Source organism: Ranitomeya variabilis, chromosome 7 (genome assembly GCF_051348905.1).
Source record: "Ranitomeya variabilis isolate aRanVar5 chromosome 7, aRanVar5.hap1, whole genome shotgun sequence".
Lineage (NCBI taxonomy): Eukaryota > Metazoa > Chordata > Amphibia > Anura > Dendrobatidae > Ranitomeya > Ranitomeya variabilis.
The window spans coordinates 27,747,281-27,760,200 of NC_135238.1; the positions used below are offsets into that span (position 1 = coordinate 27,747,281).

Sequence of the window (12,920 nt, forward strand, 5' to 3'; positions counted from 1 at the left end):
AGGGAGCTTCAATGGCAAATCTTGTCAGAAGAAGTCTCTCTAAAAGGAAATTTAGAAGGTCGGCTCAACTTGTCTCCAAGCACAATTCAGTCTCTGAATTGGTGGACATCGCTAGACAATCTTTCTCAAGGAATCCCATGGGTAACCCCAGTCTCACAGATAGTGACAACGGATGCGAGTCCCAGCGGGTGGGGTGCACACCTGAACGACCTGTTAGCCCAGGGAGCCTGGCCACCTCATCTGATGAGGGTGTCCTCCAATATGAAGGAACTGCTGGCGGTCAAGTATGCACTATTAGAGTTCCTGGGTCCCCTTCGGTCTCACCATGTCAGAGTAATGTCGGACAACAAGGTGGTGATAGCGTACCTAAATCACCAGGGAGGTACCCACTCTCAGAGTCTGATGGAGATAACCAAATCGATCTTCCACATAGCCGAAACCAACCTCCAATCACTATCAGGCCTTCATATAAAAAGGGTGGACAACTACAGGGCAGATTATCTAAGTCGCTCTCGCTTGAAACAGGGAGAATGGGAACTGAATCAGTCAGTGTTCTCTCAGATCTCAGGAAAATGGGGCAAACCAAATATAGACCTTTTCGCAAACCATCTAAACAAAAAAGTGAACTCCTTTTGCTCAATAACACCTTGGGGGAACCTGGTATCTCTAGATGCGTTCCTGATCCCCTGTTACCAGCCACTAGCGTATGCCTTTCCCCCTGTTGCTCTGATTCCAGCAGTGCTGAGGAAGATTCGGGAGGACGGGGCCCACATAATCTTAATAGCCCCGTTCTGGCCGAAGAGGCCTTGGTTTTCCTGGATGATGAGAATGTCCATCTCCGATCCGTGGGTACTGCCGGATCTCCCGAACCTCCTCTCCCAAGGCCCAGTTCATCATCCACGGGTGGAGAATTTGCACTTGACAGCTTGGCATTTGAAAGGGAGTTACTAGAAAACAGGGGGTTTTCTCCGGGGCTGGTATCTACACTGCTCAAAAATAGGAAGCCTGTTACAACCAAGCAGTACGGAAAAGTATGGAAAAAATGTCTTTCATCTTCAGGTGTCAAAACGGGGGAGGGTGTCCCCCTTAAAGCCATACTTGAGTTTCTGCAGAAAGGGTTAGAACTGGGTCTGGCCACAAATACCCTAAAACTACATGTAGCGGCTCTAGGAGCCTTATTCAACTATGATTTAGCAGGGAATCGGTGGGTTGCCAGATTCATCAGAGCAGCCGGTAGATCAAGACCTCTACCTGTGAAGGTTACCCCTAAGTGGGATCTAAATTTAGTGCTTAAAGCATTATCGAAACCTCCCTTTGAACCCTTAGCGGAAGCTCCTATCAAAATCTTATCCCTTAAAACTTCCTTGCTCGTGGCGCTCACTTCCGCACGTAGAGTCAGTGATATCCAGGCCCTATCCGCTAACCCCCCTTTCACACAAATCCTTGATGATAGGGTCATCCTAAAAATTGACCCAGCATATCTCCCAAAGGTGGCATTCCGTTTCCATAGGACGCAAGAAATATCTCTGCCCTCCTTCTGTCCTAATCCCAAAAACAAAGAGGAAGAGGCATTACATACATTAGATGTGAGGAGATGCCTGATGCATTACATAGAAGCCACTAGGGAGAGTAGGGAGGATACCTCTCTCTTTGTGTGTTTCCAGGGTCCCCGGAAGGGGAAGAAAGCATCTAAGGGCACCCTGGCAAGATGGATTACAGAAGCCATTCGCCTGTCATACTCAGTGAGTGGCGTACCCGTTCCGGGAAATATCAAGGCACACTCAACAAGAGCAGTGGCAACCTCTTGGGCGGAGAAGGCCGGAGCTTCTATCGAGCAGATATGTAAAGCTGCTACCTGGTCTTCACCGTCCACTTTCTATAGGCACTATAGATTGGACCTTTCCTCTCCTTCGGACCTTACTTTTGGTAAAAGGGTTCTGGAAGCGGTGGTCCCTCCCTAATGTACAGATCTCTGCAATTCTCTCCGTGGTGCCGTCATGGGCGTCAGAGAAAATAGTAGTTACTCACCGATAACGGTGTTTCTCTGAGCCCATGACGGCACCCGTACATTCCCTCCCTTTCACTTCTTGGGTGTGCACAGAATTATAGTGCCTTATGTTAATAGTGTAAATAGTCACGCGGTATCTCAACTAAGTAATGTTAAAATAATAATAATAATAAAGTCTCCGTTCATAGTCTCCCATCGTTCTCTAGTAAACAACTGATGCAGGAGAGAGGTACCGCCTTTTTATCTGTAGGTTTCCTGTCCTTGGTGGGCGGATCCCCTCTCTCCGTGGTGCCGTCATGGGCTCAGAGAAACACCGTTATCGGTGAGTAACTACTATTTTTTTAGACATCAGGCTAACCCCTTTTAAAAACTAAATACAATTACATTCTTGAAATTTTCCACTGCTGTTGACTTCTGCATGATTCATGGCCGATCCTTTAGGTAGTGACGTCTTATCCATTGAGACGTCCTGACGCTAGCAGCCAGTCGTGTAATGGCTTTGCGAGTTTTGGTCACGAAATATACTGTCTCCGTGGACTAGACATCACTGGAGGTAAGATGGTGCAGCATGCAGCACAGGAAATAGTCGTTTTTAAAGTGGTGAGTATATTTAAAATAAATATAGATCTTTTTATTATTTTTTTTCATGAACCGTAAAGGGGTCTTCTAAAGGAGACCCTTTGATTAATTGTGGTATTCCTATAGGTGAGCGATAAGACCATGCTGTTCTCTGTTACAGAACATAACTGTGATCTCCGAGAAGCTGACCAGTATGCAGGTGAGCCTTGCTATGCTAGTGGATACCCCAGATTACTCAGAAAAATGTGTATACCTGGAGGCTCTGAAGAATCGATTGGAAGCTATGTGCAGCCCCCAGATAGTCGCAGCTTTTAACAGCCAGTCTACAGGTAAGAACATTGGGACGCCATAGCAACTGCCTATTGTAACCTCAAGTATGGACTGAAAATCTTAGGCTAGGCACACAAGATATACAGTTTATCCTCTAGACCCCATACGAACACAATGTGTATACTCCGCATGTTCAGATAATATAGTAACAGCATTGCATTTCAAAATCCTTCACTCCAAAAACTCTCCTTCAGAGGCAGAAAGACCTCCATGTACTAACTTATTGAATGGTAAACCCCTTTATTGCACATAATGGCCTAACAGGCTACAGATTGTGCACCCCTGCTTTGTATGTCTATGTACCTTTATTTAGAACTAGATGGTGGCCAGATTCTAACGCATCAGGTATTCTAGAATATGTATGTATGTATATAGCAGCCACGCAGTATATAACACAGCCACGTAGTATATAACACAGCCCACGTAATGTATAGCGCAGGCCACACAGTCATATACCACAGGCCACGCAGTCATATACCACAGGCCATGCAGTGTATAACACAACCCACGCAGTATATAACACAGCCCACGCAGTATATAACACAGCCCACGCAGTATATAACACAGCCCATGCAGTATATAACACAGCCCACGCAATATATAACAGCCCACGTAGTATATAGCAGCCACACAGTATATAGCACTGCCCACATAGTATATATCAGTGTGGGCACCGTATCCCTGTTAAAAAAATAATTAAAATAAAAAATAGCTATATACTCACCCTCCGGCGTCCAGCGCCGATGCGCGCCGGCTGCCGCCAGCTTCCGTTCCCAGAGATGAATTGCAAAATTACCCAGATGACTTAGCGGTCTCGCGAGACCGCTAAGTCTTCTGGGTAATTTTGCAATGCATCTCTGGGAACGGAAGCTGGCAGCAGCCGCACGTACATCGGCGCTGGACGCCGGAGGGTGAGAATAGCAGGTTTTTTGGGTTTTTTTTATTATTTTTAACATTAGATTTTTTTAATATTGATGCTGCATAGGCAGCAACAATAGTAAAAAGTTGGTCACACAGGGTTAATAGCAACTTTAACGGAGTGCGTTACACTGCGGCATAACGCGGTCCGTTAACGCTGCCATTAACCCTGTGTGAGCGCTGACTGGAGGGAAGTATGGAGTGCGCGCTGGGCACTGAGTGGACGGAAGCAGGGAGGGACTAATTCTCGGCCGGGCTGTGCCCAGCGCCGAATAGTCGCGGCCGCCAGGCCGACAATCAGCGACGCGGGATTTCCGTGACAGACAGACAGACAAACAGTGCCCCTTAGACAATTATATATATATATATATAAACTGGTTTCAACAGCAGGTGGCACTGTTGACCTGAGAAACACCTGTCTGCAAGTACAGGGAAAATTCTAGTTGGGCCCTGGCCAATTTTCGTTTTTGCACTTTCGTTCCTTTCTTCCAAGAACAATAACTCATAGCTGTCTGATGGTTTAATTATTGCAGTTGTAGCTTTGAATGACCCTATTAATTTTATATAATTTATGGAAATATGTGCAAAAAAAATTCAACTGCACCGAAATTGTTAAAAAAATGTGATGTATGTATGTACGTATGTATGTATATATATATATATATATATATATATATATATATATATATATATATATATATATATATATATATATATATATATATATATATATATATATACATATACATATACATATACACACACTGTTCAAAAAATTAAAGAGAACACTTAAACAACAGAATATAACTCCAAGCAAATCAAATTTCTGTGAAATCAAACTGTCCACTTAGGAAGCAACACTGATTGACAATCAATTTTGCATGCTGTTGTGCAAATGGAATAGACAACAGATGGAAATTATTGGCTATTATCAATGTGCAAATTGCCTCTTCTGAGAAAAAGAGGACTTAACTCTATAGCGCCACCTGTTGGAAGCAGGGTGGATTGATTTAAATCACGCCGATTTAAATCATGATTTAAATCACGATTTAAATCAAAAGATTTTTTTCTATTTAAATCGGATCGATTTAAATCATGATTTTAATCATGATTTAAATCACTGATTTAAATCAAAAGGTTTTTTTTAATATAAATCACGATTAAAATGAGAAGTGAGAGCATTGCGCATGTGCGCCCATAGTTACACGGACGAAACTAGGGGCAACGATCTAACGCCAGGGTGAGGGGGGGACCCCAAAGTAAGTAAAAATCTTTTTTGTTTTACTATATGGCAATAGGTAGGTGTTTAAAAGCAGCATGTCTTAATTGTATAAACTATTAATAGCCTCCACATTTTGTTCATACTGCCCCTTTAATTCCACACTTCTAGCTTGGTTTCACTTTTGGTTTAGTTTCTTTTTCCATTCAGTTGACATGCCCAAACTTGTTGGATAGTCAGCATCCTACAGAAACCTCTGGAAGAGCATGGCATTGTGAATGTTACACATATACAGCCTTTATTCTACTGAGTTAAACAACTCAGCTTTATCTCATGATGGAAGAACCTTTGGATGGTAAAATATTTTCCTCAAAAAGCAGTTTATTGAAAAAAATCCGATTTAAATCAAAAAAATCCGATTTAAATAAAAAAAATCCGATTTTTTTGATTTTTTTTTAAAAACATTGATTTTTATCCACCCTGGTTGGAAGTAGCAATCCTACAAGTCACAATCAACCCTTTAACGAGTCGTGCAATATGACTTAGGATAAAAGCCAAATCAGTATCTCAATTCGCAGACACGGTGATTCGGGCTGTTGGCCCTCGTCAGTGCGAAGCATGAGAACTGATTTGGCTAGGTGAGAGGCTCTGGACTGGGGTCTAAGGGTAACGTTTCTCCTTATGGAGAGTGACATACCAGCTGGCTTGTCAAGGTAAGGAGGCTTATTTGCCGTGCAATGCTCCTCTGGGAAATTAAATATGCAAATTGCCTCTTCTGAGAAAAAGAGGACTTAACTCTATAGCGCCACCTGACAAGCCATCTGGCAATTATCAAGACACCCTCAATAAAGGAGTGGTTCTGCAGGTGGGGACCACAGACCACATCTCAGTACCAATGCTTTCTGGCTGATGTTTTGGTCACTCTTGCATGTTGGTTGTGCTTTCACACTCGTAGCATGAGACGGACTCTACAACCCACACAAGTGGCTCAGGTAGTGCAGCTCATCCAGGATGGCACATCCATGCGAGCTGTGGCAAGAAGGTTTGCTGTGTGTCAGGGTAGTGTCCAGAGGCTGGAGGCGCTACTAGGAGACGTGGAGGGGGCCGTAGGAGGGCAATGACCTCCAGCAGGCCACAGATGTGCATGTGTCCGCACAAACGGTTAGAAACCGACTCCATGAGGGTGGTCTGAGGGCCCGATGTCCGCAGATGAGGGTTGTGCTTAAAGCCCAACACAGTGCTGGACGCTTGGCATTTGCCACAGAGCACCAGGATTGGCAAATTTGCCACTGGTGCCCTGTGCTCTTCACAGATGAAAGCAGGCTCACACTGAGCACATGTGACAGACATGACAGAGTCTGGAGATGCCGTGGAGAACGATCTGCTGCCTGCAACATCCTTCAGCATGACCGGTTTGGCAGTGGGTCAGTAATGGTGTGGGGTGGCATTTCTTTGGGGGGCCGCACAGCCCTCCATGTGCTCACCAGAGGTAGCCTGACTGCCATTAGGTACCGAGATGAGATCCTCAGACCCCTTGTGAGACCATATGCTGGTGCGGTTGGCCCTGGATTTCTCCTAATGCAGGACAATGCCAGACCTCATGTGGCTGGAGTGTGTCAGCAGTTCCTGCAAGATGAAGGCATTGAAGCTATGGACTGGCCCGCCCGTTCCCCAGACCTGAATCCGATTGAACACATCTGGGACATCATGTCTCGCTCCATCCACCAACGTCATGTTGCACCACAGACTGTCCAGAAGTTGGCGGATGCTTTAGTTCAGATCTGGGAGGAGATCCCTCAGGAGACCATCTTTTTTTTATATATATATAATGTATTTTTAAAAACTGTGCAAGTTATTTTATACTTTGTTTTAGGCCATCGGGTGACTTGAATATGTGCTTATTTTATCTCTTGAACTTCTCTCCCTCCATCTCTGTGAATGAGCATTTAGAAGTGGGGATAAATAATAGATAGTGCTGGCTGGAGATTTATTTGAATATCTCACATCTGTGGCCAAATTATGAACCTTACACATGATGATGATAGTAATTTTTCTGGTATAGCGCCATCTTGATTTTTCGTGTATCATTAAGAAATAATTTGACTGAGGAGTTGGGATGGGGAATATCACCATTACTAGAGGCTTTCATCATATTTTTATGTACTTGGAGATGGAAATACCACTGTAAGATCCTATCCCAATATGTAGTAGGCGGAATAGTAATAGTATTAGCAAATACTTCCAATTAAAAATGTAGTGTAGTTCTTCTGATTTGCTATGCCGCTCACCCCATGTGCAGGGCACTGCAGCTGCTTAGGTATCCATGGTTACAGCCACTCACATAGTGACAGTTAGTTAGTTGTTAGTGATCATAACCATGGATATTATTACAAAGCCCTGTACATGGGGTAAGCGACATTGCGAATCAGAAGAACTATACTACATTTTTAATTGGAAGTATTTCTTACTATTATTATTATTATTATTATTGTTATTATTACAACTACCAGATATTGAGATAGGATTTTGTAGATGACAATACTCCTCATTTTCTTCTAGCTGACATGGATCCTTAATGTTTTCCTCATTTCTCTTTCTTATTTATACTCACAGACCAGGCAAAAATGTTTGTGAAGGTGTTTAGTGAGATTGACCGGATGCCGCAGTTACTGGCGTATTACTACAAGTGCCACAAGGTATGTGTGTTAGCCTAGCTAGAATTCAAGCACATCAGAAACTGCACCCATCCTGAGCCTTCTGTTTTGTCAATATGGAGAGTCAGAATAATGATCTCTAGTCATTCCCAAAGTACAAGCGGGGACACTACAAATAAAGGTGAGCAAAATGAGGATGATCTTTATCAGAAAATGCCCACTAATTCTGGTCCTGCGGCTCCATTGACTTACAGGGCATATTGGCAGGATGTTCAATGAATGTTCAATAGATACAGTAGCACCCACATGTATGAGACATCTATGGCACATCCGTCAGTATTCTCCAGAACAATCACTATAGGGCAAGTTATGTATATAAACAGTGACTGCGCCAGCAGAATAGTGAGTGCAGCTCTGGGGTATAATACAGGATGTAACTCAGGATCAGTAATGTAATGTATGTACACAGTGACTGCACCAGCAGAATAGTGAGTGCAGCTCTGGGGTATAATACAGGAGGTAACTCAGGATCAGTAATGTATGTACACAGTGACTGCACCAGCAGAATAGTGAGTGCAGCTCTGGGGTATAATACAGGAGGTAACTCAGGATCAGTAATGTAATGTATGTACACAGTGACTGCACCAGCAGAATAGTGAGTGCAGCTCTGGGGTATAATACAGGAGGTAACTCAGGATCAGTAATGTAATGTACACAGTGACTGCACCAGCAGAATAGTGAGTGCAGCTCTGGGGTATAATACAGGAGGTAACTCAGGATCAGTAATGTAATGTATGTACACAGTGACTGCACCAGCAGAATAGTGAGTGCAGCTCTGGGGTATAATACAGGATGTAACTCAGGATCAGTATTGTAATGTATGTACACAGTGACTGCACCAGCAGAATAGTGAGTGCAGCTCTGGGGTATAATACAGGATGTAACTCAGGATCAGTAATGTAATGTATGTACACAGTGACTGCACCAGCAGAATAGTGAGTGCAGCTCTGGGGTATAATACAGGATGTAACTCAGGATCAGTAATGTAATGTATGTACACAGTGACTGCACCAGCAGAATAGTGAGTGCAACTCTGAAGTATAATATAGGGTTTAACTTCGGGTCAGTACAAGAATAGTAAGGGAAAAAAAAAACATGTTCTCTTTTTATCTACCGGTATATTACATATAGGTTATAAAATATTTTATGGCAAAGCTCCAGTTAAAAAAAAAATTGACAAATGTCCTACACACCTATTAAAAAATTCTGTATATTTGAACCCATATTTTAAGAACCAACAACTAATGCACTACTGGGGGTACCAATAAATTGTACATAATCTTATATTTACCACCACAACAATTCTAATGAAGTATATACAAATTATTTCATGAATAATATCAAAACTTTATTATTATAAAATACTAGCCGGTGGCCCGATTCTAACGCATTGGGTATTCTAGAATATGTATGTCCACGTAGTATATTGCCCAGCCACGTAGTATATTGCCCAGCCACGTAGTATATTGCCCAGTCACGTAGTATATTGCCCAGCCACGTAGTATATTGCCCAGCCACGTAGTATATTGCCCAGCGACGTAATATATTGCCCAGTGACGTAGTATATTGCCCAGTGACGTATAATGCATAGCCACGTAGTATATTGCCCAGCGACGTAGTATATTGCCCAGTGACGTAGTAAACAGCACAGAGCCACGTAGTATATTGGGCAGCCACGTAGTATATTGCCCAGCGACGTAGTATATTGCCCAGTGACGTAGTATATTGCCCAGTGGCGTAGTATATTGCCCAGTGACGTATATTGCATAGCCACGTAGTATATTGCCCAGCCATGTAGTATATTGCCCAGCCACGTAGTATATTGCCCAGCCATGTAGTATATTGCCCAGCCACGTAGTATATTGCCCAGCGACGTAGTATATTGCCCAGTGACGTAGTATATTGCCCAGTGACGTAGTATATTGCCCAGTGACGTAGTATATTGCCCAGTGACGTAGTATATTGCCCAGCCACGTAGTATATTGCCCAGTGACGTAGTATATTGCCCAGTGACGTAGTATATTGCCCAGCCACGTAGCATATTGCCCAGCCACGTAGTATATTGCCCAGTGACGTAGTATATTGCCCAGTGACGTAGTATACAGCACAGAGCCACATAGTATATTGGGCAGTCACGTAGTATATTGCCCAGCCACGTATGTCACAGGTTAAAAAAATAAACATATACTCACCTTCCGCAGGCGCGTTGTAGTTCTTTTGATTGTGTGAGGTGCAGGCGGCTGCTTCCGGTCCCAGGGAGTGATGACGTCGCGGTCACATGACCGTGACGTCACGGCAGGTCCTTCTCCCAGACCATCCTTGCCACCGGAACGTGCCACTTGCATGGACCGGCCGGAGCATCGCGAGGAGCGGGAAAGGCGGCGTAGGTGAGTATATAATGATTTTTAATTTTTTTATTATTTTTAACATTAGATGTTTTTACTATTGACGCTGCATAGGCTGCGTCAATAGTAAAAACTTGGTCACACAGGGTTAATAGTGGCAGTAACGGAGTGCGTTACCCGCAGCATAACGCGGTCTGTTACCGCCGGCATTAACCCTGTGTGAGCAGTGACCGGAGGGGTGTATGTGGGCGCCGGGCACTGAGTGCGGGGAGTAAGGAGCGGCCATTTTCTTCTGGACTGTGCGCGTCGCTGATTGGTCGTGGGCATTTTGCCACGACCAATCAGCGACTTGGATTTCCATGACAGACAGAGGCCGCGACCAATGAATATCCGTGACAGATAGACAGACAGACGGAAGTGACACTTAGACAATTATATAGTAGATGATTGCAAGTACAAAACATATCAATGCAGTTATTAGTGATGAGCGAGCGTGCTCAGATAAAGTGTTATCTGAGCATGCTCGTGTGTTAATAGAGTATCTTCGGCATGCTCGTATAATATGTCCGAGTCCCCTGGGCGCTGCATGTCTCCCGGCTGTTCAACACATGCAGGGATTGCCTAACAAACAGGTAATCGCTGCATGTGGATGTCAAAACACCTGCAGGGGCTCGAACATAGTATTTGAGCACACCGAAGATACTCTGTTAACACATGAGCGTGCTCGGATAGCACTTTATCACTAATAATTGCCCTTCAAAAAAAAAAACATAAAACCCAATTAAAGGAAGAATGGGCAATGTGGTCAGAAAAGCATAAAAAATACACAAAATTGCAAGTAATATTATTAGGTTAGTATAGATATGACCTAGATGACCAGGAACATTAAGTATATGTGACAACCCTTATAATAACAATATAAATGTCCCTGGAAGACTGTGCCACCAACTCAGAAACTAATCATATAGGTATATATAGCTGGAAGCAATGGGAGATAGCCCCTTATATTGGCGCCTACAGATGAAGTCATTGTGTGAATAAGTCATCACACCCACCATGTACCATTATGAAACAGCAGAGCACACTGCCCAAGTGCCCCATGCCGAAGCTCCACTTAGAAAATAGACAGATGTCCTGCACATTGGGAATGGTTCAGCTGCTTTGTCTGTGACTACTGAAGAGTAATAGAATCATTTTGGAATATATCTAATTCTCCATAGTAATGTTATTATCTTGGGAAACCTTTGTGATTGCAGCAGTGAGCCTGGGGTGGGGGATGGGACATTGCCTTTATTCCCGGGGACAGTGCCTGCTTATTAAGTGTTCTTGCTGAGTAATAGGTGGATGTGAATGCCCTGTGTAAGCCATGCCAGGCTCTGGGAGGTGTGCTGTGTCCTGTAATATCCCTGGACAGTACATACTGTAGCCTGGGCACCCTCAGTGACGCGCCTTTGCTCGCTGCCAGCTTCTCCTGTGTGTGAATAAGCCCTGACCCTTCTTTGTTCACACAGGAGATTATTTAAAATAGGTCATTGTCGATAACTTGTAAAGGCTTCTTATCTTCATACGCTGACGTTCCCTATAAAACATTGGGTACATTGCATCTGCTGTGTGGTAAGACCGTGGCCGTACCCTCGTGACACCTGTGCGGTGTTGTGCCACAGCCCTTAGTCATTGTAGTGTAAATCCGAGACTGGTCCATGTCATTAGTCACTTTAAAGATTTAATTGACCTCCTTAAGGCGTTGTGTGGTCAGAGGAAGCCCTATGAAGCCATTCAGAGTCATCGGTGGGGTGTCCTCCATTCAGGATCCCTCTCCATTAGTCTTAGCACTGAGCTGCTACCACCAGATTGAGCGTTAATTACTTGGAAAGCCCTTTGATTCCTTTGTACCCTTTGTTATACCATACAAAGGACCCCAAAATAAAAACTCCCATTAGTTTTTTTTTTGTTTTGTTGGGCTGGTGTTTATTGTGACCTGGTTCATGATTCTCCAGGTCGGTATGATATTTAATGAGTATTGACTTATTGGAAATGTCTGATCTGACACTATTGATTTGCAGCGCTGGGGTCTTGGCTCTGACCCATGGGGACACCTACATGGGGTTTGCTTGTATGTTCTCCCCGTATTTGGGTGGGTTTCCTCCTAATTACTGCTAGGTATGAAAGCCCCACTTAGGAAACTGATCTGCATGATGAGAACCTCTGTACAGCGCTGCAGAATATGTTGGTGCTTTGTAATAATCGACTGTAAATCGTCTTTCATCATTGTCTTTGCTCTTACGTATTACTGACTCAGTCCTCCCCAATAGGTTCAGCTGATATCCGTGTGGCAGGAAGTTTGTCAGAACGAGACGTCCCTGGATCGACAGCTGACGGATTTCTACGACACCTTGCTAAGCACATGGCACACTCAGCTGCAGTGGGTCTCTCAGGTATGCCGCGTCTCAAGAAGTCGACAATAACATTTACTGCATTTTTCACCCTATAGAGAGCTCCTAGAAATTGGCCATTTTTCATGTTACATCCAGGCGCAGGGACTGGTAAGCAGCTCTATACCAGGAGGACCCCACTAACCAGCAGTCCTCCCATCACGCCGTGGCTCCCCCCTTCACCATGGCTATTAATCAGCAGGAGGAGCCTCAGCTCAGGGGTGGACATATCATTGGGGTAATGTGTGGCCACACAGGGGCCCAAGGGGTAATGGGGCCCATTTCCAGATGGAATTATACATTATGATGAGCTGTTGGACTGCAAAGGGCCCAAACACTGTTCTTGCACAGGGGCCCTTTTTTGCCAGTGTTTCA

At 44.0% G+C, this 12,920-nt stretch overlaps 1 protein-coding gene across 2 annotated transcripts in view; it reads left to right on the forward strand.

Moving 5' to 3' along the window:
- The window catches only part of COG7 (component of oligomeric golgi complex 7), a 56,089-nt gene that overhangs the window by 12,319 nt on the left and 30,850 nt on the right, over positions 1 to 12,920 (forward strand). For both annotated transcript variants that reach the window (XM_077274723.1, XM_077274724.1), the window contains exons 5-7: positions 2,748 to 2,916; positions 7,668 to 7,750; positions 12,426 to 12,548. In XM_077274723.1, coding sequence (XP_077130838.1) covers positions 2,748 to 2,916; positions 7,668 to 7,750; positions 12,426 to 12,548 — 375 coding nt within the window. The remainder of the gene's footprint in view (positions 1 to 2,747; positions 2,917 to 7,667; positions 7,751 to 12,425; positions 12,549 to 12,920) is intronic.